The sequence below is a fragment of the Euphorbia lathyris genome, chromosome 4 (genome assembly GCF_963576675.1).
Source record: "Euphorbia lathyris chromosome 4, ddEupLath1.1, whole genome shotgun sequence".
NCBI classification, from domain to species: Eukaryota; Viridiplantae; Streptophyta; class Magnoliopsida; order Malpighiales; family Euphorbiaceae; genus Euphorbia; species Euphorbia lathyris.
Window position 1 is genome coordinate 28,871,358 of NC_088913.1, and position 25,241 is coordinate 28,896,598.

The 25,241-nt window shown below is 36.6% G+C and overlaps 1 protein-coding gene across 1 annotated transcript; it reads right to left on the reverse strand.

Annotated features, from left to right (window-relative positions):
- Positions 1-19,791: 19,791 nt before the first annotated feature.
- Positions 19,792-24,631, reverse strand: LOC136226495 (guanosine nucleotide diphosphate dissociation inhibitor At5g09550). The gene is made up of 13 exons (XM_066015011.1): positions 24,360-24,631; positions 23,334-23,396; positions 23,145-23,228; positions 22,946-23,053; positions 22,665-22,837; positions 22,213-22,324; positions 22,027-22,107; positions 21,886-21,948; positions 21,185-21,286; positions 20,966-21,090; positions 20,654-20,864; positions 20,404-20,478; positions 19,792-20,256 (listed from the first exon to the last, which is right to left on the reverse strand). The coding sequence occupies exons 1-13, from the start codon at positions 24,444-24,446 to the stop codon at positions 20,206-20,208; spliced, it is 1,335 nt and encodes a 444-aa protein (XP_065871083.1). The 5' UTR covers positions 24,447-24,631; the 3' UTR covers positions 19,792-20,205.
- Positions 24,632-25,241: the final 610 nt, after the last annotated feature.

The following is a 25,241-nucleotide window of genomic DNA, read 5'->3' on the forward strand; positions in this document are numbered from 1 at the left end:
CTATGCACTAGACCTGACGTAGCGTTCGCGTTATCTATAACGAGTCGCTACCAAGGGAATCCGGGAGACGAGCATTGGATTGCCGTCAAGAACATTCTTAAGTACTTGAGAAGGACTAAAGATATGTTCCTAGTGTACGGAGAAGGAGATCTGAAATTTGAAGGATTTTCAGACGCTAGTCATCTTACAGATGAGAATGATTTTAAATCCCAATCAGGATAACTGTTTATCTTGAATGGGGGCGTGGTCAGTTGGAAAAGTTCCAAGCAGGGAAGCGTAGCTTTCTCTATGACCGAGTCAGAGTACATCGCTGCTGCGGAAGCAGCAAAGGAAGCAGTTTGGATTAGAAAGTTCATTACAGAACTAGGAGTGGTGCCTGACATTGTCAATCCCATTACTCTGTACTATGATAACAATGGAGCCATTGCGCAAGCAAAGGAACCACAGTCTCATAATGCATCCAAGCACTACCTAAATCGATACCACATCATTAGAGAGATTGTGGCTAGAGGAGATGTGAGAATAGAAAGAGTACCTACCGAGGACAACGTTGCAGATCCGTTGACAAAGCCATTAGCCCAGAAAGTACATGATCGTCATTTAACTTCTACTGGGATAAGTTTTAGAAACAATTGGCTTTAGTCCAAGTGGGAGTATGTTGGGGTTTAGTGTCCTATAGACAATTGTTACAGGATACAAACTTATTGTAAATGAATTGTTCTTTATATCATTTGTTTTAATAAGATATATGTTTTATAACTATATAAAGGCAATCCCTTTTAAAGCACTAAATAAAGTCTAATAAAAGGAAATCCGTAAGTTTGTTTAAAGTGATTATAAAGTGTTCATACAAGCATGAAGTGAGACAAAACTTTATAATAAACTAATAAACTTAAAACCACCCCAAGTCAAGTGATATGTTTAGGATTGATATATCACTGTTTAGACTTGTATGTAACAATGTCTTCTGTCCGACAGAAAGCTGATCTCACAAGCTTCACATATATAGATATATGGACAGTTACATAGATCCGGTGAAACGTTGTTTATTAGGATTGGGGATCCGACTTGAGATAACAGGATGGGTAGATTCATCCTTGTCACCTGTTCATCTCATTGGTATTAATAGGTATAACTAAACCTCAGACTCAAAGGAATGTTAATTGATCATCCTGAATTACTGAATGTGAGACTTTGATCGCGTGGTCCCACGATCCTTAACAGAGATGACTCTGGGGTGTGAACTGCAAAGGTTGGGTGTCACATGAGGTAATGTCAGGGTAGTTATACATTGGATTGAGCATTTATCACTCCCGATGAATGGGAGATACATCCAAGGATCGCTTGTGGAAGACTCGACTCTAAACCCTTGCAAGGTGATAGCTTAAGAGTAGAAATTCGGATTTCACTTAACCTATCTTTTGAGTTGACTCGGCCAATAACAAGTAAAATGAACGTCTCGCTATATGTGACTTGACATTACCCATAGTCATAAGATTCAGTTCAAGGATGTAGTTGATAAAGGATCGTATTATACCGTAACTAATACGGAAGGGTTAACGACAGAATCAACCTGTCTTCTTAACGGACTCTGGGGGAATGATTATGGACTTGCCAATAACATACTCTGTACATCATTCCGTTATGCAAGGGATTAAATATAATTCTTGAAGAAATTAATTTAATAGGTTGCATACGGCCAGAAGTAGTAAGGACCTAATGGATCACACATAAGACTTGGAACCAAAAGGAGAGATGGATATGATTAATAGATGGAAGCCCAAAATTAAGCCCAGTAAGGCCCAATTACATGGAGGGGCCAAAATTTATATGTATTTGAGTAAGGAATTAATTTATTCCATTCATCCTAATTTGATTAGGATTGTGAAATTAAATTAATTAAGAGATAATCAAGTTAGGAGTTTTAATTAGATTAATATACTCCTATTATTATCTAACTAGGTTATTTATTATTATCTTAATTATATTAGATATATAGTAAGATAATAATTAGAAATCCTATTCCGAATTGGATTCCTATTAAGTAACCTATTCCTATCTAACTAGGGTTTAGATACAAGCAAATATATATACCCCTCCTACATGTGAATTTCGATCTAAGCCTCTACCCTCCCCTAAAGTGATTTTCGAAATTGCTTAGTTAGAGAGAGAAAAGAATTCCCATCCCCAAGTTCGTGGACAAGAATTCATTCGGCATTCCATCGATTGATTAATCTAATTCATCCCTCTTTCTCCTTGATCTTGTGTTGGTTAATTAGAGGTAATCTATTTTGGTTACATCTCATAAGGGTTGATTCTAATTTAACCTCACCGTGTTCACGAAAGAAGAAAAACAATTAAAAGGGAGAAATTCGTTTTTCTTCGCCTACATCAGGTCAGTTCACTATTTCAAGGATTCCCCGAGATTGAACCGTCGGATCGTCGCGATATTTGGACAGTAGCTTCTAGACATATTCTTCCACGTTTTCACCGAAGGGATTGTCGTTCGGAGGTCTGGAAGGTCTGTTTCGAATAGGGGCAGATTGGTAAACAGTTTACCTCTCCTTTGAAGTTGTGGGCACTTCGTTTGCAACGGTAGATTGATCAACGAAAGGTATTTCTTCTTATTCCTCTTTATATGAAATAACGATTAACGGATCCTATGGTTAAAAGGAAGTAGGGTAAAAAATTTATATTTCCGCTGCTATACCTTAGCCCTATTTCCAACACTTCTAATGATGAGCAGTACCAAACACTGCCTTCATTCGGTTCTACTCCTCCTCTGGCATCTGGGCCAACAAATGATGGATCCTTAAGCTATCTGAATGCCTCTGAGTCTGGTCGAAGAATCGTTGACTCAGCTCAAGCTCTTATCCAGGACCTCCATCAAACAAGTACCAATGCCGCTGGGTCTACTAATGTTGAGACAACTCCACTTTCATCTGTCACTCACCTTCTTACTGAGATCAAAGGTCTGAAGGATCTTTTGAGTGTCATGACATCCCTACAATCTCAACAGCCCAGGCATGACTCTTTAACAAAGCTGGCCGAACTCCAGCTGGCCATGGTCAACCATATGAACTCACTGCAAGGGGAGATTCATCAATTGTCAGCTCCGAACTCAGCATATGCCACTTCTGCCGAAGTGCATCATCTCTTCAGCCAGCTTCATACTGAGCAAGAGAAAACAAATCACCAACTCTCTTCCTCCTCCCAATGCTCCATTGAGCAAATTAGCGAGGCTGTGCGTTTGCTGAACTTAAACAAGCAAGAGATGGACACTGACCAGCTCAAAACAAACGAGATCCTGAAGTACTCTCGCGTAACTTTCAACCATGTGCGCCAAATCAACGCTCATCGTGAGTATTTTGATTCATCTTTGCTAAAGATGTTTCATCAAACTTTTACAATGCTCACCGAAACCATAAACTGGGTTGGCAAGTCTCAAGCCTATGTTTTGAGTATGTTGAGTGCTGCATCTATCGGTATTCCTCGAGCTATTATGGATGAGGGTGTCCCAATCTTTGACGGAATGAATGAAAGCACAAGAAGGCTAAAGGCATTTTCTAGACGCCTAACTCAAGCTGCCATTGAAGAAACCTTCATTGCCAAAACCGATGCTGGAAAAATGGGGGAGAAAGAACAAGCCCCAAGAACTCAGCGAACTGAAGAAGCTTCAGTTAGTCAGCAGACAGTCAAGAGTAAAGGCAAAGCTACAGAACATGCTGTTCAAATTAATTACAAGAAGAAATAGCTTCACTTGTACTGACTAGAATAGCTAGCTTTTTGAACCTTCATATCTGTATTCTTCTCGTGAACTTTGTTGTGCTGACTTTAAATTTAAAACAAATTATATGCATCTCTTTCATACTGTCTACTCTTATGTGATGCTTACTTAAGTGATTGTTATAATTTGTTAAAACGCATCTTCATTAAATCAACTGTGCTACACAGTCTATATTGATTAATGATATGTCTGCTGTGTTGATCAAATATGTCCACTTAAGAAAAACTCATTGAACAAAGCTTACTCAGCGCTCTCTGATTTTTAAACCTTCCGCATAAAACTGAGTTAAATAGAATATGTTCCATGAGCTAACCTATTTCTGAAAACTGACCTTAGACTTACTCGATTAAACCTTAAAATGTTTAGAGTAAAACTAAGTCAGCAGCTCAACCCTTACGGGGGAGTTAATTGATAAAATTAGGTCAACTATCATGGGGGAGCTCAACACTGAGTTCTTCAACTGAATATTTTTGCCAACATCAAAATGGGGGAGTTTGTTGAAACACCTTTCCACATGATTTTGATTTGACAAAATTATTTAAGTGATGATAAAAATATTCTAACACATTAAATTTAAATGCTTTGATTTATTACACTAATGTGTTTGTTCAATGTTGAGTTTAATTGTTTATAAGACATTGAGATTAAAAAGCCCAAAGGCCCATAAAGTGGGAGTCAAGCCCAAATCAACACATCAAGACCATTCAGCTCAAGAGTTCAAAACGAAGCTGTATCAAGTAAAACGACGACTCAGCAAGAGAAGGATTGAGAAGCCTTCGAGGCAAAAGCTTCAAGTGGAAGCTGCTGAGTTGGACGACAATGCAGTCTGGACAGCGGCAGACAATGTTCAACTTCTAGACAAAGTATTTCTATTTTGGGAAAAGTTCAGAAGGCGCAGGAAGCTGTCTCGTGGACTTTTCCTTAAATGTCGAAACATTCTGTCGAAGACTGACGAAGACAGAAGATGCAAGAATCCTATTGGCCAACGACGCTGAGCACGCCCAGAGTGACAACGACAGGAAGCCGTTTCCCTCCAACGGTTATTTCGAAATTCGAAATAACGAGGTGCCTCAAGTGTCACTATATAAAGGCCATCCATTTGCTTCAATCGATGCAGATCTTCAATTAGTCGAAACGTTGACCGAATTCATACTTGAAGTTTCTATGAGAAAAGCAAAGCAAATACCTTACACCAATTCTTAATCTTTGTATAAAAGTCTAGAGTGATTTTTAATCATCTAAAGTGTAACATCCCTAAAACCCTAACATATACATCTTCCCACATTCATATATGTTTTCATGATTGAATACATATATTTTAGATTCATCGCATTGTCATTAGAAGTTTCATATGCATAATGCGATTACCGTGCGATTAGTAGACGATTAGTGTATCGTTAAGATGTAACGATTGGTTAATTGAGTTAGGACTTAAATGAATGAATGAATGAATTCATATGTCCTAAATTGATTAAGTTACACTTTAGGAGGGCTGAATTTGAGTTTTGTGAGCAAGCACGAGGTGTCACCCCAATATTAAGACAAAATACACCTCTTCATTTGCCAAATGATGTGCACAACTCATTCTTTATCTATTCCAGCCACAATTTCGACCAAAGCTTCAGCAAAACCTTCCTTGTTCATACCCTAAACCTCTCCAAAGAAAACTCTTCCAATTTCTTCCATTTTCGAGTCAAACAAGTCAAGTTAGGAAGCATACTAGGTGATAGACACGAGTTGAAGGTTAGTATGTTGTTTTAGCTTGTTTTCTATGAGTTTGAGATTCTGAAATACCTAGCTCTGATCATAGGATTTGTTGTGGATGAGTTGTGATGGAGTTTGTTGAGTTTTTGTGTTGTTTAAAGTGGTTATAGGCTGTCCAAATGAAAGATATGTATCAAGTGCCCTAAACAGAAATCTAGGGTACTGCTTTCAGTCATTTTGGAGCATGTTTTTCATATTGATATTCTTCGAATTTGAAGATACATAAAGAATAACATATGTTGCTATATGTGTTATGAAACCCTCTGTAAAATATGGGACTTTAATTCCATATATAGATGAAGAAAACCTAGATGGAACATGACTGCCTCGAAATTGAATGTCATGTGAGGCAGCCATGTTGATGTAGCATTTTGAGGACCTTAGATTCATAATTTGAGAAAGTTTATTTATACAAAAGTGTTCCTAACTACTTGAAGTATATGTATGTAAAAGGATTTGGCAATCCATTGTGTTTAGTATGAGCTAGGTTGAGTGAATTATGGTAGATTGCAAATCTGGATAGTCTGTTTCTTGGCAGGAAACAGGACAGAATCATTTTGCATGCCATATATTGTGTAGAAGCGATCTTCACATGAATTTTGGATATGTTATACCCATATATGTCTAGTTTCAGTAGGTTTAAGAATCAGGGCATTTGGATTTATATAGAGATAGTTATGGCAGAATGTGTGCAAGTAGGTCATATGATGATCTAAGACAAAAGGATTAGATTGCATGAACTTTGTGACATTAGTGTCTTGTAAATCATATAGCATTCCTTAGTTTATATTTTCATTAAGTTTATGTTAAGGCTAATTGGATCAATGTTATGTGACATTAGGAGGGCAAGGTGCAATTGAACGCACACCCGATCGTGTTGAATAGATCGAACCAAGTGCGACGGTAAGCATATTGATTATATATGTGTATGACTGTATTGTGCCTTGTGACTTGTTGAGTGTGAGATGTGGTTGAATCTGATGTGAATGATGTGGATAATGTTTGAGTGTTTATGATACGTCATGATTGATAAGAAAGTGTTATGATTGAGTATGTTGCAGTGTTATGCGTAAATACGGCATGTTAAGCCTTGTGCACATACTGGAACTGAATAATGGTTGGATTATAAATGAATATGAGCTTGCTTAGATGGATATGTGAAATGGTCCAAGTTGAGAGTGCTATCCGAATATTGTGAGCCGGAAGCACATGTGTTGAGATATATGAGTACGTGAGTGTAACTCCTCCGTAGCACAGATGATTGTATTCCGAATTTAGTGAGCCGGAATACAGATTGGGCCCAAGGACCATTTTATATATATTGTCTAAGTACATCAAGGCCTTTCTAAAATAAGTATTACTATAATAAGTGAAACAGGTGAATAAAGTCTAACTTGGTATTGATGATATATTTTGATTTGTGCTCTTTACATTACTTTTGTATATACATATATGCGTAATATGTTTATTGAGTAGGCAGCTCACCCCTTGCCAACAGATTTTACATGTTAGGTGGAGTTCTTCTTGCTTAAGGTCGCACCAGCAGTGTCAGTCCATTCTCATCTAGGCATTTTGGAGTCTTGTGATATACTTTTGTTTTGTAAATCCTCTATGTAGGATAATGACTTAAACGTGTATTGTAAATTGTAAATGCTTTCTCTTATGTATAATATGTAAAGTTTATATGAGATTGAAGTTTATATGATTGAGAATTGAAAGCATGTCTATAACTGATATTGTGTGAGATATCATGTGATCCAAGTGAGGGGGTTACATTTAGTGGTATCAGAGCGGGTCTACTTTCCTAGGGATTAGGTTGTGTATGACTTGTTTTGGATTCCTAGGTTAAGACCACATAATCATGTTTTCTTATTCTAAAGCATGTTAACATGGTCATGTTTCATGTAGGGTTATGGAGTCTGATGGTGAGAATGGACAATCCGGTAATGTGTCTAGTCATGGTTCAGTTGGTCATGTTCATGAGTCTGGGGGCTCAGAACATATAGGAGCTTCAGGACATGCAGGTTATCCACAGGGTTACAACCAGTTTGAAGAAATGATGGGAATCTATTTGGCTCAAGGTCAGCCTCAGCCACGTGTTCAAGCTCGTCGAGATGCGCCAGTCTTTGATAAAATTTTTGAAAGGCTTAAAAAGATGGGCGCAACAGAGTTTGAGGGTAGTACAGATCCTGATATAGCTGATAAATGGTGGGCCAAGATTGAAGATGTACTTGAGAACGCAGAATGTCGACTAGATTCAATGGTCAAATATGTTTCTAATCTTTTCACTGATGAAGCTTTAGAATGGTGGAGATCTATAAAAAGGACAAGAATTAGAACTGAAATAACATGGGATATTTTCAAGAAGTTGTTCACTAATAAGTACATGCCAATGATATACAAAGATAGGAAACAAACAGAGTTTTTAACCCTTATGCAGGAGGATATGTCTGTGGCTGAATACGAGCTTAAGTTTAACACTTTAGCCAAATATGCACCTGCAAATGGGGCTACAGAAGAAGCAAAATGTCGTAGGTTTGAACATGGTCTACACCCAGATGTTAGAATTGGGATTCATGCACATGAAACTAGCTTTAGATTGTTAGTAGAATCTGCACTCAGAGCTGAGGAAATTGTGAAAGATAGAGAACAACTTTTTGTAACCAAAAGGGCTAGATTTGATACAGAGGGCCAGTCTAGCAGGCCAACAAAGAGAGGTGGATTCTCAGTTTCTTCTAGAGGCTATTCTCAACAATTTAGAGGTGGTAGTAGTAGTATCCATCGTGGTGGGACTAGATCACGGGGCGGATTTGGAGATGTTTTGAGTAGTGCTCCATCCGTTGGTAGTAACAAATTTTCAGGTGGTCGGTTTAATAGTGGGTATAGAAGAGGAGCGAGGACAACATCTTTTCCAGCTTGTCAGACATGTGGACGGGTACACAAAGGTGAGTGTTGGGGACCTTCCCTGGTTTGTGGTAGATGTGGCCGATCTCACACAGGAGAGTGTTATGGTTCATTTAAGAAGGGTACATGTTTTGAGTGTGGAGAAACAGGCCATTATCGTAATGATTGTCCCTTACTAGTTGATAGAGGAGAGAGAGTTCAACCTCAGTCTAATATAGGAGGTGGTGCAGCTGGAGTGGATAGAGGCAGAGGCAGAGGTCGAGGAGGAGGTAGAGGGGGTAGACATGATGCTCCTATGGGTGGACAGACACAAAATTTACCACGAAACAGAGCCTTCAATATGACGAGGGGTGAAGCTCAAACAGCACCAGAAGTTATATCTGGTACAATTTCTATCCTTGATACCATAGCTTTTGTTTTGATTGACCCTGGATCCACTCATTCATACATAACACCTGAGTTTATATTGAAAATAAATGGGAAGGTAGAACCATTAGGATATGATGTGGGAGTTATCCTGCGAGTTGGAAATAATGTTATTGTAAATCAGGTTCTGAGAGATTGTCTTATAAAAGTGAGGGGAAGTGAGTTCCCTATAGATTTAGTAGTTATGGGGTTTAGAGAATTTGATATTATTTTGGGAATGGATTGGCTGTGTAAATATGAAGCTAAAGTTGATTGTTGTTCAAAGGAAGTTGTGTTACATTTTACTTCAGAATCAACTGTGTTATTTATTGGGGAGAGAAAGGTTGTGCCATCTTGTTTAATATCTGCAATTCAAGCAATCAGATGGATTAGAAATGGATGTGAGGCATATTTAGCTTATGTTGTGGACACTAGGGAGGATGGAGGCAAATTGGAGAATATTCCAGTGGTGAGAGATTTTGCAGATGTATTCGTAGATGAACTACCAGGATTACCACCTCATAGGGAGATTGATTTTCCTATTGAGACCATGCCAGGAGTATCTCCTATATCAATTGCTCCATATAGAATGGCTCCAATGGAATTACAAGAATTGAAGAAACAAATAGAAGAACTACTTGAGAAGGGGTTTATACGACCTAGTACTTCACCGTGGGGAGCACCTGTATTATTTGTGAAGAAGAAAGATGGTAGTATGCGTTTGTGTATCGATTACAGACAATTAAATAGAATGACAGTGAAAAACAAGTATCCATTGCCTCGGATTGATGATTTGCTAGATCAACTTAGAGGAGCTCGTCATTTTTCAAAGATTGATCTAAGATCGGGCTATTGGCAGTTGAGAGTTGCAGAAGCTGACATACCTAAAACTGCTTTTCGCACAAGGTATGGTCATTTTGAGTTTCTTGTGATGCCTTTTGGCTTGACTAATGCTCCTGCAGCTTTCATGGCATTAATGAACAAGACTTTTCAGCCATATCTAGATAAGTTTGTTGTGGTGTTCATTGATGATATCCTAGTGTACTCAAGAACTGTGGGTGAGCATGAACAACATTTGAGAATTTTGAGAGATAATCAGATGTATGCAAAGCTGAGCAAATGTGAATTTTGGATGGATGAAGTTGTATTCCTTGGTCATGTGGTGTCAAGTGAAGGGGTTCAACCCGACCCTTCCAAAATTAAAGCCATTGATGAATGGGAACCACCAAAGAACGTTACAGAGCTTAGGAGTTTTCTTGGGTTAGCTGGTTATTACAGGAGATTTGTAGAGGGGTTTTCTCTGATTGCAGGTCCATTAACTAAATTGCTGAGAAAGGGCATTGTATTCCAGTGGAATGATAAATGTCACCAAAGTTTTGAGGAACTAAAGAAGAGATTGACTTCTGCACCAGTGTTAGTGTTACCTTCTGAAGGTGGTGGCTTTGTTGTTTATACAGATGCCTCGGGACAAGGTTTGGGATGTGTTCTAATGCAAAATGGGAAAGTCATTGCATATGCTTCTAGGCAACTGAGACCTCATAAGATGAATTACCCCACACACGACTTAGAGTTGGCAGCAGTCATCCATGCATTGAAGGTATGGAGACATTACCTATATGGGGAGACATTTCAGATTCTCACTGATCACAAGAGTTTGAAGTACATCTTTACACAAAAGGAGTTGAACCTAAGACAAAGGAGATGGATTGAGCTATTAAAAGATTATGATTGTACAATAGATTACCATCCAGGAAAAGCTAATGTGGTTGCAGATGCTTTGAGTAGAAAGAGTGTTGATATTGTGGCTAGTATGAAGAGTTATAGTTTAAATTCACTAGTGGAGATGCGAGCCATGGATGTGCAGTTAGAAGTAAATGAAGTAACAGGTTTGATGGCTACACTACGGGTAAAACCAGATTTGAAAGAAAGGATCCAAGAAGCACAATGGCATGATCCTTATTTACAGAAAATGCGAGATCGTGTACAACAAGGTAAAAGACCTGATATTTCTGTGAAAGATGATGGAACTATGATGATAGGTAGTCGATTATGTGTTCCCGATGTAGCAGATTTAAGATCAGAAATTCTACAGGAAGCACATAATTCTCCTTATGCTATGCACCCAGGAATGACAAAGATGTACAGAAATTTGAGACCTTTTTACTGGTGGCCTACAATGAAGAAAGATGTATCTGATTTTGTTTCCAAATGTTTGACATGTCAACAGGTTAAAGCCGAACATCAAGCTCCCATGGGAAAACTAAAACCTTTAACCATACCAGAGTGGAAATGGGAGAGGATCACTATGGATTTTGTGATGGGATTACCAAGAACAAGGCATAGACACGATAGTATATGGGTGATAGTGGATAGACTTACGAAATCTGCTCACTTTCTACCGGTTCAACAGACAGACTCGATGGATAAATTGGCTAGACTTTATGTGGAACAAATTGTGAGATTGCATGGAGTACCTATATCTATTGTTTCAGATCGTGATCCTAGATTTACATCTAGATTTTGGGGCAGTTTACAGCACTCCTTGGGAACAAAATTGCATTTCAGTACAGCTTTTCATCCACAGACAGATGGACAATCAGAAAGAACTATTCAGACCTTAGAGGATATGATGAGAGCTTGTGTTCTTAATTTCCAAGGTGAGTGGGATATACATTTACCTCATATGGAGTTTGCTTATAATAATGGTTATCATTCGAGTATAGGCATGGCACCTTATGAGGCATTATATGGAAGACCGTGTAGAAGCCCTATATGTTGGGATGTTGAAGGAATGAGGCAATTAGAAGGACCTGAGTTAGTCCAGGAAACGGTTGAGAAGATCAATGTCATAAAGAAGTATTTAAAAGCTGCACAGGAACGTCAGAAAGCTTATGTGGATCAGCACCGAAGGGAGATGGAATATAAAGTTGGAGATAAAGTGTTTTTAAAAATATCCCCATGGAAAGGAATAGTTCGTTTTGGTAGAAGAGGGAAGTTGAATCCAAGATACATCGGGCCTTATGAGATCATTGAGAGAGTTGGACCATTGGCTTATAGGTTAGCTCTACCACCAGAATTGTCTTTAATACATGATGTATTTCATGTGTCAGTATTAAGAAGATATAGACCAGACCCAAGTCATATGATTCCTGAACCTGAGATTGCAATAGTGAACACAGACTTGACTATTCGTGAGCAACCTTTGGAGATTTTGGGACGAGAAATGAAACGACTCAGAAACCGTGAAATTCTAATAGTTAAGGTGAGATGGAGTCATAATCAAACACTTGATGAGGCAACTTGGGAGGTGGAAGAAAATATGAGGACACAATATCCTTACCTATTTGAAGCTTTTGGTAAGTGAATTTCGGGGACGAAATTCTTTAAGGGGGGAAGAACTGTAACATCCCTAAAACCCTAACATATACATCTTCCCACATTCATATATGTTTTCATGATTGAATACATACATTTTAGATTCATCGCATTGTCATTAGAAGTTTCATATGCATAATGCGATTACCGTGCGATTAGTAGACGATTAGTGTATCGTTAAGATGTAACGATTGGTTAATTGAGTTAGGACTTAAATCAATGAATGAATGAATTCATATGTCCTAAATTGATTAAGTTACACTTTAGGAGGGCTGAATTTGAGGTTTGTGAGCAAGCACGAGGTGTCACCCCAATATTAAGACAAAATACACCTCTTCATTTGCCAAATGATGTGCACAACTCATTCTTTATCTATTCCAGCCAAAATTTCGACCAAAGCTTCAGCAAAACCTTCCTTGTTCATACCCTAAACCTCTCCAAAGAAAACTCTTCCAATTTCTTCCATTTTCGAGTCAAACAAGTCAAGTTAGGAAGCATACTAGGTGATAGACACGAGTTGAAGGTTAGTATGTTGTTTTAGCTTGTTTTCTATGAGTTTGAGATTCTGAAATACCTAGCTCTGATCATAGGATTTGTTGTGGATGAGTTGTGATGGAGTTTGTTGAGTTTTTGTGTTGTTTAAAGTGGTTATAGGCTGTCCAAATGAAAGATATGTATCAAGTGCCCTAAATAGAAATCTAGGGTACTGCTTTCAGTCATTTTGGAGCATGTTTTTCATATTGATATTCTTCGAATTTGAAGATACATAAAGAATAACATATGTTGCTATATGTGTTATGAAACCCTCTGTAAAATATGGGACTTTAATTCCATATATAGATGAAGAAAACCTAGATGGAACATGACTGCCTCGAAATTGAATGTCATGTGAGGCAGCCATGTTGATGTAGCATTTTGAGGACCTTAGATTCATAATTTGAGAAAGTTTATTTATACAAAAGTGTTCCTAACTACTTGAAGTATATGTATGTAAAAGGATTTGGCAATCCATTGTGTTTAGTATGAGCTAGGTTGAGTGAATTATGGTAGATTGCAAATCTGGATAGTCTGTTTCTTGGCAGGAAACAGGACAGAATCATTTTGCATGCCATATATTGTGTAGAAGCGATCTTCACATGAATTTTGGATATGTTATACCCATATATGTCTAGTTTCAGTAGGTTTAAGAATCAGGGCATTTGGATTTATATAGAGATAGTTATGGCAGAATGTGTGCAAGTAGGTCATATGATGATCTAAGACAAAAGGATTAGATTGCATGAACTTTGTGACATTAGTGTCTTGTAAATCATATAGCATTCCTTAGTTTATATTTTCATTAAGTTTATGTTAAGGCTAATTGGATCAATGTTATGTGACATTAGGAGGGCAAGGTGCAATTGAACGCACACCCGATCGTGTTGAATAGATCGAACCAAGTGCGACGGTAAGCATATTGATTATATATGTGTATGACTGTATTGTGCCTTGTGACTTGTTGAGTGTGAGATGTGGTTGAATCTGATGTGAATGATGTGGATAATGTTTGAGTGTTTATGATACGTCATGATTGATAAGAAAGTGTTATGATTGAGTATGTTGCAGTGTTATGCGTAAATACGGCATGTTAAGCCTTGTGCACATACTGGAACTGAATAATGGTTGGATTATAAATGAATATGAGCTTGCTTAGATGGATATGTGAAATGGTCCAAGTTGAGAGTGCTATCCGAATATTGTGAGCCGGAAGCACATGTGTTGAGATATATGAGTACGTGAGTGAGTGTAACTCCTCTGTAGCACAGATGATTGTATTCCGAATTTAGTGAGCCGGAATACAGATTGGGCCCAAGGACCATTTTATATATATTGTCTAAGTACATCAAGGCCTTTCTAAAATAAGTATTACTATAATAAGTGAAACAGGTGAATAAAGTCTAACTTGGTATTGATGATATATTTTGATTTGTGCTCTTTACATTACTTTTGTATATACATATATGCGTAATATGTTTATTGAGTAGGCAGCTCACCCCTTGCCAACAGATTTTACATGTTAGGTGGAGTTCTTCTTGCTTAAGGTCGCACCAGCAGTGTCAGTCCATTCTCATCTAGGCATTTTGGAGTCTTGTGATATACTTTTGTTTTGTAAATCCTCTATGTAGGATAATGACTTAAACGTGTATTGTAAATTGTAAATGCTTTCTCTTATGTATAATATGTAAAGTTTATATGAGATTGAAGTTTATATGATTGAGAATTGAAAGCATGTCTATAACTGATATTGTGTGAGATATCATGTGATCCAAGTGAGGGGGTTACATAAAGTGTCTTAGCAATCGTTGTTTAGGACAAACACTTTATCATTTCTAGAAGAATAGAAAGGAGAGGCTGAGTACTCGGTTATAGTACTCAGCGTAGATATAGGAGTGAGTAGAGGTATAGAGGAAGGTACTCTTGTTATACTCAGCTTCTATCTGTAAAAGGTTTCGTGCTCTACCTTTAAAGAGCTCAGTAGAGAATTCAAAAAGCTCGGAACGAGTTCCGGGGACTGGACGTAGGCGGAGAGGTCGAACCAGGATAAGTCTGCTGAGTATTATCTCTCTAACCCTTAAACTCCTTTAATTTATATTGCTTGCTATAAAACTGACTAAGTAAAGAACTCACGCTGAGTTAAGTTTACTAAGAAGCTGAGTTCAGGAATAGACTCTAAGTGCTATTTCCTAACTCAAGTAAAGAAGCAGACTTAGTCACAAGTTGACTAAGCTTGTGTCTTGAATCTACTTAGTAACGCTGTGTAAACCTTTTCATAAGAAAAGAAGTCAGCCTCAACGGACAAATTTTTAAATAGTTCCTATCCCCCCCTTGGAACTAACTTGTCACGTTATAAGGGACCAACACCTATGTGGCCCAAACCTGTGCCCACAATTTGTATACATTGTGATAATCAAGCAACGATTAAGAGAGCACAAAATGGGATATATAACGGTAAACCTCGACACATGCGTCGTCGATATAACTCCGTTAGACAACTGATCTCAACAAGTGTTATTTCTGTTGATTTTATTGGATCAAAGGATAACACAGCGAATCCGCTAACCAAAGGGTTAAATAGAGATCAAGTTGAAAAATCATCGAAAGGAATGGGACTAAAGCCCATAGAGAAGAGGCGTTATATGAAGGAAAACCCTACCTAGTTGAATGGAGATCCCCAAAATCTAGGTTCAAAGGGACAACCTAATTGCATAAACCTTGCACGTTCACTGTAGGGGGTTAAACCCTAGTCCATTCCTAGATGTAAACAGTGACACCAACGGAAAAAGGTTAAGCTATATGCTTTTTATGATACATTGTGCGTCAAAAATTCTGAGCAAATAAAATCACCTATGTTAGAGTGAAGTGGGGTCGCTTCGATGGAGACTAGTGGGGCCTAGTTATCTTAAACTCTCGCAGAACTAGGCGATGTTCATGACCATAACGAACATAACCATGAGAACCTATACCGGGTTATGTTGGTATCTGTGTGGGGTATATCATCGTTTACACAAACGACAGAATAGTTCAAAGCATCGCGTCTACTAGTTAACCAGTAAAGTAAATATACTTTCACAAGGGAGGGTTCAAGGCACATTAGCTACCTATCCTATGCAGATATCAGCTGTAGAAAGTTATCACCACATCCTAATCGTCTCGTTTCCAATTTCATTTATGCGGGGGATTGTTGGAAAATTTATATATAAATGAAATTAGTATAAATTCCAATAGTCATCCTTGTTCATGAACAGTTGTGTTCGTTCATGATTAGTCGTGTCAGTTCATGAACAGTCTTGTTCGTTCATGAATAGTCGTGGTCATTAGAGAACAGACATGTCCATTCAAGTTCTATATATACATGATGGAACTGTAAGATTGATATACTTTGAAAAATTATTCTCTAAATATTTCTTGTCTCTGTACGTGTTGTTTTGTTCTACTCTGGTGATAGCTATTATACACTCGGTAAGAGTTCGCTTGCGTATCTGTTGTATCCTGGGAGACGATTGTCAATAGCGACAACATCTGTCTTAAGGAAACTGCTAATGCAGGCCTCAGATTTGTCTAAACTCTTTCCTTTTTAATTTCTTGTTTACTGTTCATGTTTTCTTTCTGTGTTTGTTTGTTTTTGGTTTAATCATTTTCTAACAGTTGATAGTTACTTACTTTAGCAATGATTGAGAAAATTAGCACATTAAACCTCAAATCTGCCCCTCTAATCAGTGTAGGTCGAATCCATCATATAAAATTCTAAATCCAAATCACACCATCTACAATGTGTATTAGGATGTCTAGAACCTACTGTAAAAAAATCAGCTCGATCGGACCATAGAAACTCCGGATATCTTAAGATCATTGCAGCTGTGTATTTTGGGGTGAATGGAGAAGAAAGGTGAGATAGAGTTGGTGATGAAGGCCAAAGCTTGGGATATGAATTTGATCTTGATATGCACGAAATTAGTGCATGGAAATGAGTTATTTACATTCCCAATAAGGGGAAAATATCCCTTTTGGTCTCTCTAAACTTTAATTTCTTTTAAAACTTACCTTAAACTTTTAATTTTACACTTAAAGCATGAAATTGGCCTCCAAACTATATCCATAATACCCAATTAACTATCCAATCAATAAATAAATATAATGTAACATAATATTAGGGTATAATAACTAAAATTAGGGACACGGATGTGACATCTAGAGACCAAGATCATTCATATCAAACCTCTCTATATCATATGGAAACTGGATCAAGAAGTACATATTTGAAACAAGAGGCAAATAAGTTTAATTCAAGGCATGAAAATAGCAAGAATCCCAAGATAAATGACATTAGAATATAATAATTGAGAAGAAAATTGGTGAAAATTGTCTAATATACCAATTGATAGCTACTAAATCACATAATAACTTAAATTTTTGCTGATTCTAATAACAGGCCGGGTTGGGAAGAATAGGTGGCTACCACGACATGCGTATTGCTTGGAAACTGTCGGAGGGAGATTGGATTAAAATCAATACGGACAGAGCGTGCAAGGGTAACCCGGGATATGCTCATACCGGAGGATTGATGAGAGTAGCAATGGAAATTGGAAAGGAGGCTTTGCCTGTAATCTGGGCATTTGCACTGCGGGTGTTGGCGGAAATATGGGGGATTTTTTATGGTCTGAAGATGGCTTGGAAAGCAGGGTTCAGACGGGTTATACTGGAATCAGACTCACAAATGGCAGTGGAATTAATTTTAGACGCAGAAAGCTGCTTCCACCTCTATGCTTGGCTAATCGAGGAATGTCAAACTCTTCTAACGCAAAACTGGGATATCACAGTGGCTCACACCTTTAGAGAAGGCAACAAAGCTGCTGATTGGTTGACGAATTTCGCAGGGACTCTATCTTTAGGTCATCACGAGTGTGTTGTGCCGCCTGCAGGCCTCCAGGATATCCTTGGCACAGATATTAGTGGTGTATCCACCATTCGGCGTATCAAGACCTAATTTCTTATTTTTTTCGTGTTTTCTTTGTTTTCGGAGTTTAACCCCTCCCTGTCACCAAAGAAAAACTCATGATTATATTTAGACTCATGCGTACTGCATTAATGAAGAAGATTTTCGGTGGTTGAAACCCTAATTTTCCCTCGTGTCGAGTTGCTTCCTACAAAACAAATGAGCTGCCAATTGTTAGACGGGGATTCTCTATAATGCCTTTGTTAGAGCATCTTTAGTGGTTTCAAATGGGGACTGTTTTGTATTTTTTACAATTCTAAAAATACTATCTAACCAGTAGAGGATAAAAAATTATTGTATCCAATTTAGAACATTCTCCAATTGTGGACAATGTTTTGGAAAAAAAAATGAGGAGAATGAAGGAGTGATGCAGGGAAAGGAAGTGAGTGTAATTTGGACTACATGTTATTTGGAGAGTGGAATGTGACTTGCACACATAAAGAATTGATAACATCGAGATATTATTTACGGGATCAAAGAGGATATTTGCCAAAACGACTGCGCATTCAGGCGATCCGGAAAGTAATGGTGTATCAAGCAAGCTACCCGAGTGGCGGATCACATAGATGCCACCACACGCTATCCGTAGTCAAACCTACAGGAGACTTGCCATCACACCTCGATCTGCCTATCGAGCAGTTGAGCCGATTCCCAGTAAAGGCGATTAATAACCCATTAATGAGCTAATGGTCATACTTGAATAAGATCAGTAACCGCCATTAATGAGGCATTAATGGAGACTTACTAGTTACCAATGGTTACAACTACATGACTATAAATAGCTTGCATCCCAAGCCATTGAGGTACACATTCACGCTCTCCTAAACCCTACTTTGTCATTATAGTTTATTCTCTATACACATATACTGACTTTGGCGTCAGAGCTTCCCCCCATCGAACCCAACGACGCCCCCCGCAGGGAAGGAATCTGGTCGAAAGCTCATCACCAGTTATCAAGAATGAAGTGTGAATAAAGAATTGTAGTTTTATTGAAGACCACAGTGACAACCACTATCAATTGCATAAACCTTTTTTGGACTATTAAAAATATATATAAAATTTTATTAATTGTTTTATTTTTTTGGAGAGTGTTTTTTAAACATTGATATAGTATGGTTGGAAGTTGAAAACCCTCCAACCATTATAGATGTTCTTACTAAATTTTTGCGAATATAAAAAGTACATTAGATTAAGGTTTGCATAATATAGCTTAAGGTTTTCTAAACTTTACCTTTTATAATAGTTCTCACACAGTCTAGTTAGAATAGGACTTCACCTCCTATCAGACACTAATGTCCTAAATAGTGAACTATCACTCCTTTATCTGTAAGATTCAAATATCCTGACTTCGGATCTGAACCATTCAGTCCAAGCTGCCTATCAAGGCCAATGATAACATTAATTAGCATATTATCACATTTTTGCTCATCACGTCTGATATCGAAACAATGGGATTGTTTAGCATATCATAATGGAATGAATCACTTACTGCAATCAACTATATATATCATAGAATAGCACGCTGTTTCTATGTTTGGATGTGTGTACATTAAATGTAATGAATATTATAATAATCTCATATTAGGCTTATCCAATTTTGGTATATAGTGAGAATCATATCTAAATTTTGGTGTAATAGTCAACAGAATATTTAACCAAAACAAATAACTAACCAATGGTGATTGAATTAAAAAACAGAAAAAGAGAACACTAAATAACATACGAAACATTATTAGAGTTATTAGAGATTATATTGTTTTACTGATAGAGTTTATCTTATCTATATAGTTAGCTAGTATTAGTTATTCACTACAACAAGGATTGTACTCTGTATATATACTGAATTATACATCAATAACAATATTCAGCGATTCAAACTGTTACATGGTGTAATGCAATATATAATCACTCTTGTTGAGTAATTTTAGTTATTCCATTAAAATGACTAACAAATGATGTTATATATATACCATTACAACCTCATTATATTACATTACAACCTCATTATATTGTACCAAAAAAAATAAATTTGAGAAACTCTAACCAGTATAAATAAGGAATTACTAAAGTGTTTGGACACGTATAATGAAGTATTAAGAAACTAGAACATTTGATACGTTGTAATGCAATGTAACTACTATTGCTTAGTCATAAGTCCGGACACATATAAAGTATTGAGAAATTAGAATAGCAAATAAATTTTATTAAAATGAAAAATTGAAAAGGTCTCTGCAACTTTATTGGTTGAGCAGGTAATCTATTATAGCTCACTAAAAATGTCCTGCAGCTCAGTCAGGCAATATGATTATAAACAAACTGCATATCCGCTGAAAAGAGAAGAAGCTAAGTTCTCTGTTATCCAATAACATAAAATTCCAATGTCTGATGATTCCTCTTCATTCTTCTACTTCATCAATGGATAAAAAGTTAATACTTGTTACTCAGAAGAAGCACTTGCAGCACTCAGGTCCACAGAAAGATCAAGACTCTGAAAATATTCCACAATGAAATCAGTTAGTACAAATATAACTTTAGTGTTTCCTAAATTAATAGCAAGTTCTTCATGACTATCTATCATCGAACATTCGACTAAGATTCATAACGTTGCAGGAACTCTACATGGATAAGAAGTTACCTTTCCAGTGATCTTGCTGTACATTTCAATCACATCATCTACTGTGGTCTCAAAGTGAGTTGTCGCGTCATAACTCTGCGAAGAATATCATATAATTCTATAAATAAAACACTAAAATGTCTGGGATAGAGCTAATCCGAAATAAGAAACCAGTGTTTCACATGGTGTGCAATGGAAATGCAAAGACAATGTTTTCTGTTCAGGTTTGTAATGAACAGCATTGGTGTTACTGTTATTTATCTCCACTTACACGAGATATGAAGCAATTCTCAGCTTCAGGGCTACTAACAGGTTCGTATCTGTCATAAGTGTCATAGAATATTTCATCTACTGGCTTAAGCATATCAACTCCTGGCTTCAATTCAGCTTCGGGTGAGTCTGTCTCGGCTTCAGTTGAAACGAAAGCTATATATTTTCCTTTGGGGGCAACATTGTGAGAATAAGAACAGCAGAATACGTACCTATGGCCAGGTTGAAATCAAGACATATAACGTTGTGTGAATAAGAGATATTCATGAAAAGGAATAATAGAGAGAAAACAAATGAAAGTTTAGTGGCTCACATGTCTGATTTACGACCAAGTTGTTTCTGTGGCAGAATAAGCTGGACCGAGTGAGAGTCACTGGTGTGTCCAAGAGAATGGCTCATTATACAGATAGCTCGGGAAACTGTTCCGACCTTCTTTACCTATTGCAATAGAGGAATGATAGATAAGAACATTTCCTGTCTACTCATGAGTAAGTGGTTTAAGCTTGTATGAACTTTTGTTGGAAATAATTACCTTGTCGGACAAATATGATGGATCACACACAACTTTCTTACATTTAGCAGTCTCCCCTTCAGAGGTCACACCAATGGCTTTGCCACTGTCATCAAACTCTACCTATCATCAGAAACAAAGAATGACTTAAACTAGTACGAATCTAAACATTAGAAAAAGATCACAGATACTCCATGACATGAAACACAGTGTAGATGTAGAAGGTATTCAATGACAATTAAAGAGATTCTGCAGCACCAAAAAGAAATATTTGATACCAAAAAGAAATATTTGATAACTCAATTCAAAAGTTAGAGCTAATTCTTGACTTTGAAGAAACAAAGCAGAAAGATTCAGTAGGTAACTAGAAAAATATATTATCAAAGCACATAATAAAAAAGTTGGAGTCTTGTTGTTTGTATGACAAAACAAGAGTAGAGCATTACTTGAAGAAAGTAAGAAATAAAAGTAACTTCCGGCTTCATATGCGAGGATTATTAACAGTAGACTCGTATATTTGGAAAGACAATACTAAACTAGGGAATACGTTGAGAGATACTAACTAAAATTTCACAACCATGGCACATTTCAAAGGTTGAGCCTTGGGTTTGCAACAATTTTCAGGACTTGGCATATATAGAAGCCTTAGAAAGAACAAATAGTAACCGTGATGATCACCAGGAATGGCACAGCTTTCGGGACATGATTAGCATGGCATATACCTTACATTCTGGCTTGTTCAGCATGTAAGTTCCACCATATACAGCACTCAAGCGAGCAAATGCCTGTAATGATACCATAAAGTGTCAAAGTAATAAATCTTTAACAATAAATTACTTTAAAAAACAGAAGCAGGAACGAACCTGAGGCAATTCCCCCAATCCATACATGGGATAGATATAGGGTGATCCTCCTTGAAAACGTGCTAAAGATTCTGCATAGAGCTGTATCAAACATCAACTAACTAGTTAACATACAAAAAGTCCACACAATATAATGTGTATTTTGTTTACATATATATAAGAATTTTTGCAGGTTTATTAATGCACCTTCATCCTCTTGACAAAATCCTGAGCTGGCTGATCCAAGTAGCTATCGTCAAGGTGCAGTGCCAATGCATGACCAATAAAGTCAATTGTATCATCTTCTAGTCCATATTTTCTGCAATGAAAAAGTATAGCAATTGTTAATTGTGTCCAAATCAATGAGTAATCGATTTGCGCATATGTGTGTACACTTCTCATTTTCCATTCCATAGCTTACTGTATGATACAAATTTTGTTTTCTATTTCTTTCCTACTATCATCCACTGTCTACTTCATTTCGTTGAAAACAAATCTCATATAGTCTTAATAAAGTGTAAGGTCATATAGATACAACGGAAAACCAACTGCATTCCGTATTAACCAACTTCATTTTGGATAGTTTCTGCTCGAGGAGTCCCTCAACTGAAGAGAAAAAAATAGCAAATCATGTAGAAATGAGCAGATAAGAACCATACGAGATAATCTCTCTTGCGGTGACTTTGGTCAAGTCAAGCTTTTCATGGGATTTTGGATCATTTTCATCATAGTCTTGGACATAAATGAAGAATTTCCGAGCACGGCGCTTCTCAAACAGTCCCATCAAAGGTGACTTCAGTGCTTCTACATCATTTGCTGGAACTTTGTGGATCTGAAAAGCACAATTACTTGTTGTAGATAGTAACTAAAAAATAAAGTTGCTTCTATCTAATTTTAACTCCAATTACATCAAGCGAAACCTATTACAAGCACATCATACCTTTCCTTTATTGTATACAAAACTACCATCCACTGCCTTGAAGTTTAGATACTTAGTAACATCAGTATGGATGAGAACTCGAACCAAGTTTCCATTGGCAATGATGAACTGCAAAAAAAAGGAGCAAGTATATATCATTGTTAAGTGAGTCAAAAATCACAAAGATAGAAATTGTGATAAGTACTCAAATGACACATACCTTAGGTATCATATCAACGTTATACTCCTTACTTAAACCGAGGACTTCTGGAGGTTTTTCATCTCCCCTGAATCGCTTCCAAAGCTACAATTGTCAACAAATTTCAAAAAGAGGATCAGATAGATACAAAATACAATCATAAATTTAGCTAATTAACAAATTCTATATCCTGACAATGAGAGAATATACCTGATTAAGATTAAGAGAGGTTGATTCACCTCCATAGTAGTCATTTCGGTCCATATGCAACACCTATTTTCAGAGCAAGATTCAGTAAAATGCTGAATAAATATGTGCCTATAATGAAGATCCAGGAACACTTTTTCACGAAATAGAGATTATGGCAGGAATTCTGCAATGAACAAAGCTTCTAGAGACAAGATCATTCATATCAAACCTCTCTATATCATATGGAAACTGGATCGTGAAGTGTAGATTTGAAACAATAGGCAAATAAGTTTAATTCAAGGAATGGAAATAGCAAGAATCCCAAGATAAATGGCATAAGAATATAATAATTGAGAACAAAATTGGTGAAAATTGTCTAATATACCAATTGACAGCTACTAAATCACATAATAACTTAAATTTTTGCTGATTCTAATAGCAGTCAAGTACCAAAAACAACCATTTTGCTCTTCTACTTGCAAGTTAGCACCTATGTTGCATTGACATTTGATTTTAAAGCCATTCACGTCTCGGAAACCAGAACTCTCAAAACTTGTATGAAATGTTTCGAGCTCTTTGGGAGCCCTTTTGTGGATACTCTCCCAATTAAGCTTTTTACTTACAATGAGATTTGAACTCGAGATCTAGCTTAAGCCGCTTGAGGCCTTTAAACATTCCAACCAACCTTAATTGGTTGTAACTTTTTTAAAGCATATATATATATATATATATATATATATATATATATACACACGCATACATTCTTATAATTTTAAAAATTTATAGATATAGTCATATAATTATTTATACCTTTTTGTTTGCTATATTTTTTACAAATATTATTTGGCAGTTTTGTTTTCTGTTTCAGTTTTTGTATTCATTTTCATATCCATGTAACATAGCTTAACGCCATCGAATGGAGATAGGATCAAAAGATCAAAGCAATTACAAATGAAACATAAGATCAAGACAAAGGAAAATTTTGGCATGGACGATAAAAACCTAATTTGATACCCAATTATGTGTATTTAGGAAGACTGAATATACCTTGAGTCCATCAACAGAAAGAAGACCGCTGAGAATGCATTCTTTGAGACCAGTACCAAGAACTATGACATCGTATTCTTCATCCATGATTAGCAATCAGAAAACCTCAATCAAATTACAATGCAGATAGATATCAGAGAGAAAGAAAGGAATACATGATATTTGGTGTAAAAGGAAACAGAAAGCTAAGTAGAAGAAAGAAATGGTGTAAGATGTTGAGCAAGTCTTTAGGAGGAATGTCCTAAATTAACGAATAAATGATGTTAAAAGAAAAGAGTATTTCCTTAAAAAGATTATTTGACAAGGAACTGCAAATTATTTTTAACCAATAAGTTTTTCTTTTTAATTTTTTTTAACAAAATTTGAATTCCATAAGAAAACAGAGTTTTTATTTGATTTATATTTAATAACCATTGATACAATTCATTTAAAACCTTTGAGAGAATTTTTTTGATGCCTTACAATAAGACTGAAGAATGATTAAGTTGAGACCATTGATCATCGACTTTATTGTAGTACCTAAGTTATGAGATGGAATAAGGTATCAAAATATGCCTAAGGTTTTTGGGAAAGTACCAATTTAGGCTCAACGTTCAAAATAGCACCAATATAGGCTTAACGTTTACAATATAATATCAATTTAGGCTCAACGTTTACAATATAGTATCAATTTAGGCCTCACGTATAAAATAGCACCAATGTAGGCTTAACGTTTACAAAATATTACGAATTTAAACTTAATGTTTACAAAATATATCCAATTTAAGCTTAACGTCACAATTAAATTAATCATATTATATTCTTTTCCTATTAACTTTATATGTTATCTTTTTATTTAGTTCTATTTTCTTATTTATTATAATATAATTAATTAGTATTCTT

Bases quoted from the DNA above. Each gene is read 5' to 3' on its own strand.
- LOC136226495 (XM_066015011.1), bottom strand. From the start codon at position 24,446: ATGGATGAAGAATACGATGTCATAGTTCTTGGTACTGGTCTCAAAGAA. The intron at 23,054-23,144 runs GTATGTGTCATT...TTTTTTTTGCAG, and splicing joins ACGTTGATATGATACCTAAG to TTCATCATTGCCAATGGAAA. The intron at 20,479-20,653 runs GTAAGTGGAGAT...TATTCTTCGCAG, and splicing joins AGAATTGCTTCATATCTCGT to AGTTATGACGCGACAACTCA.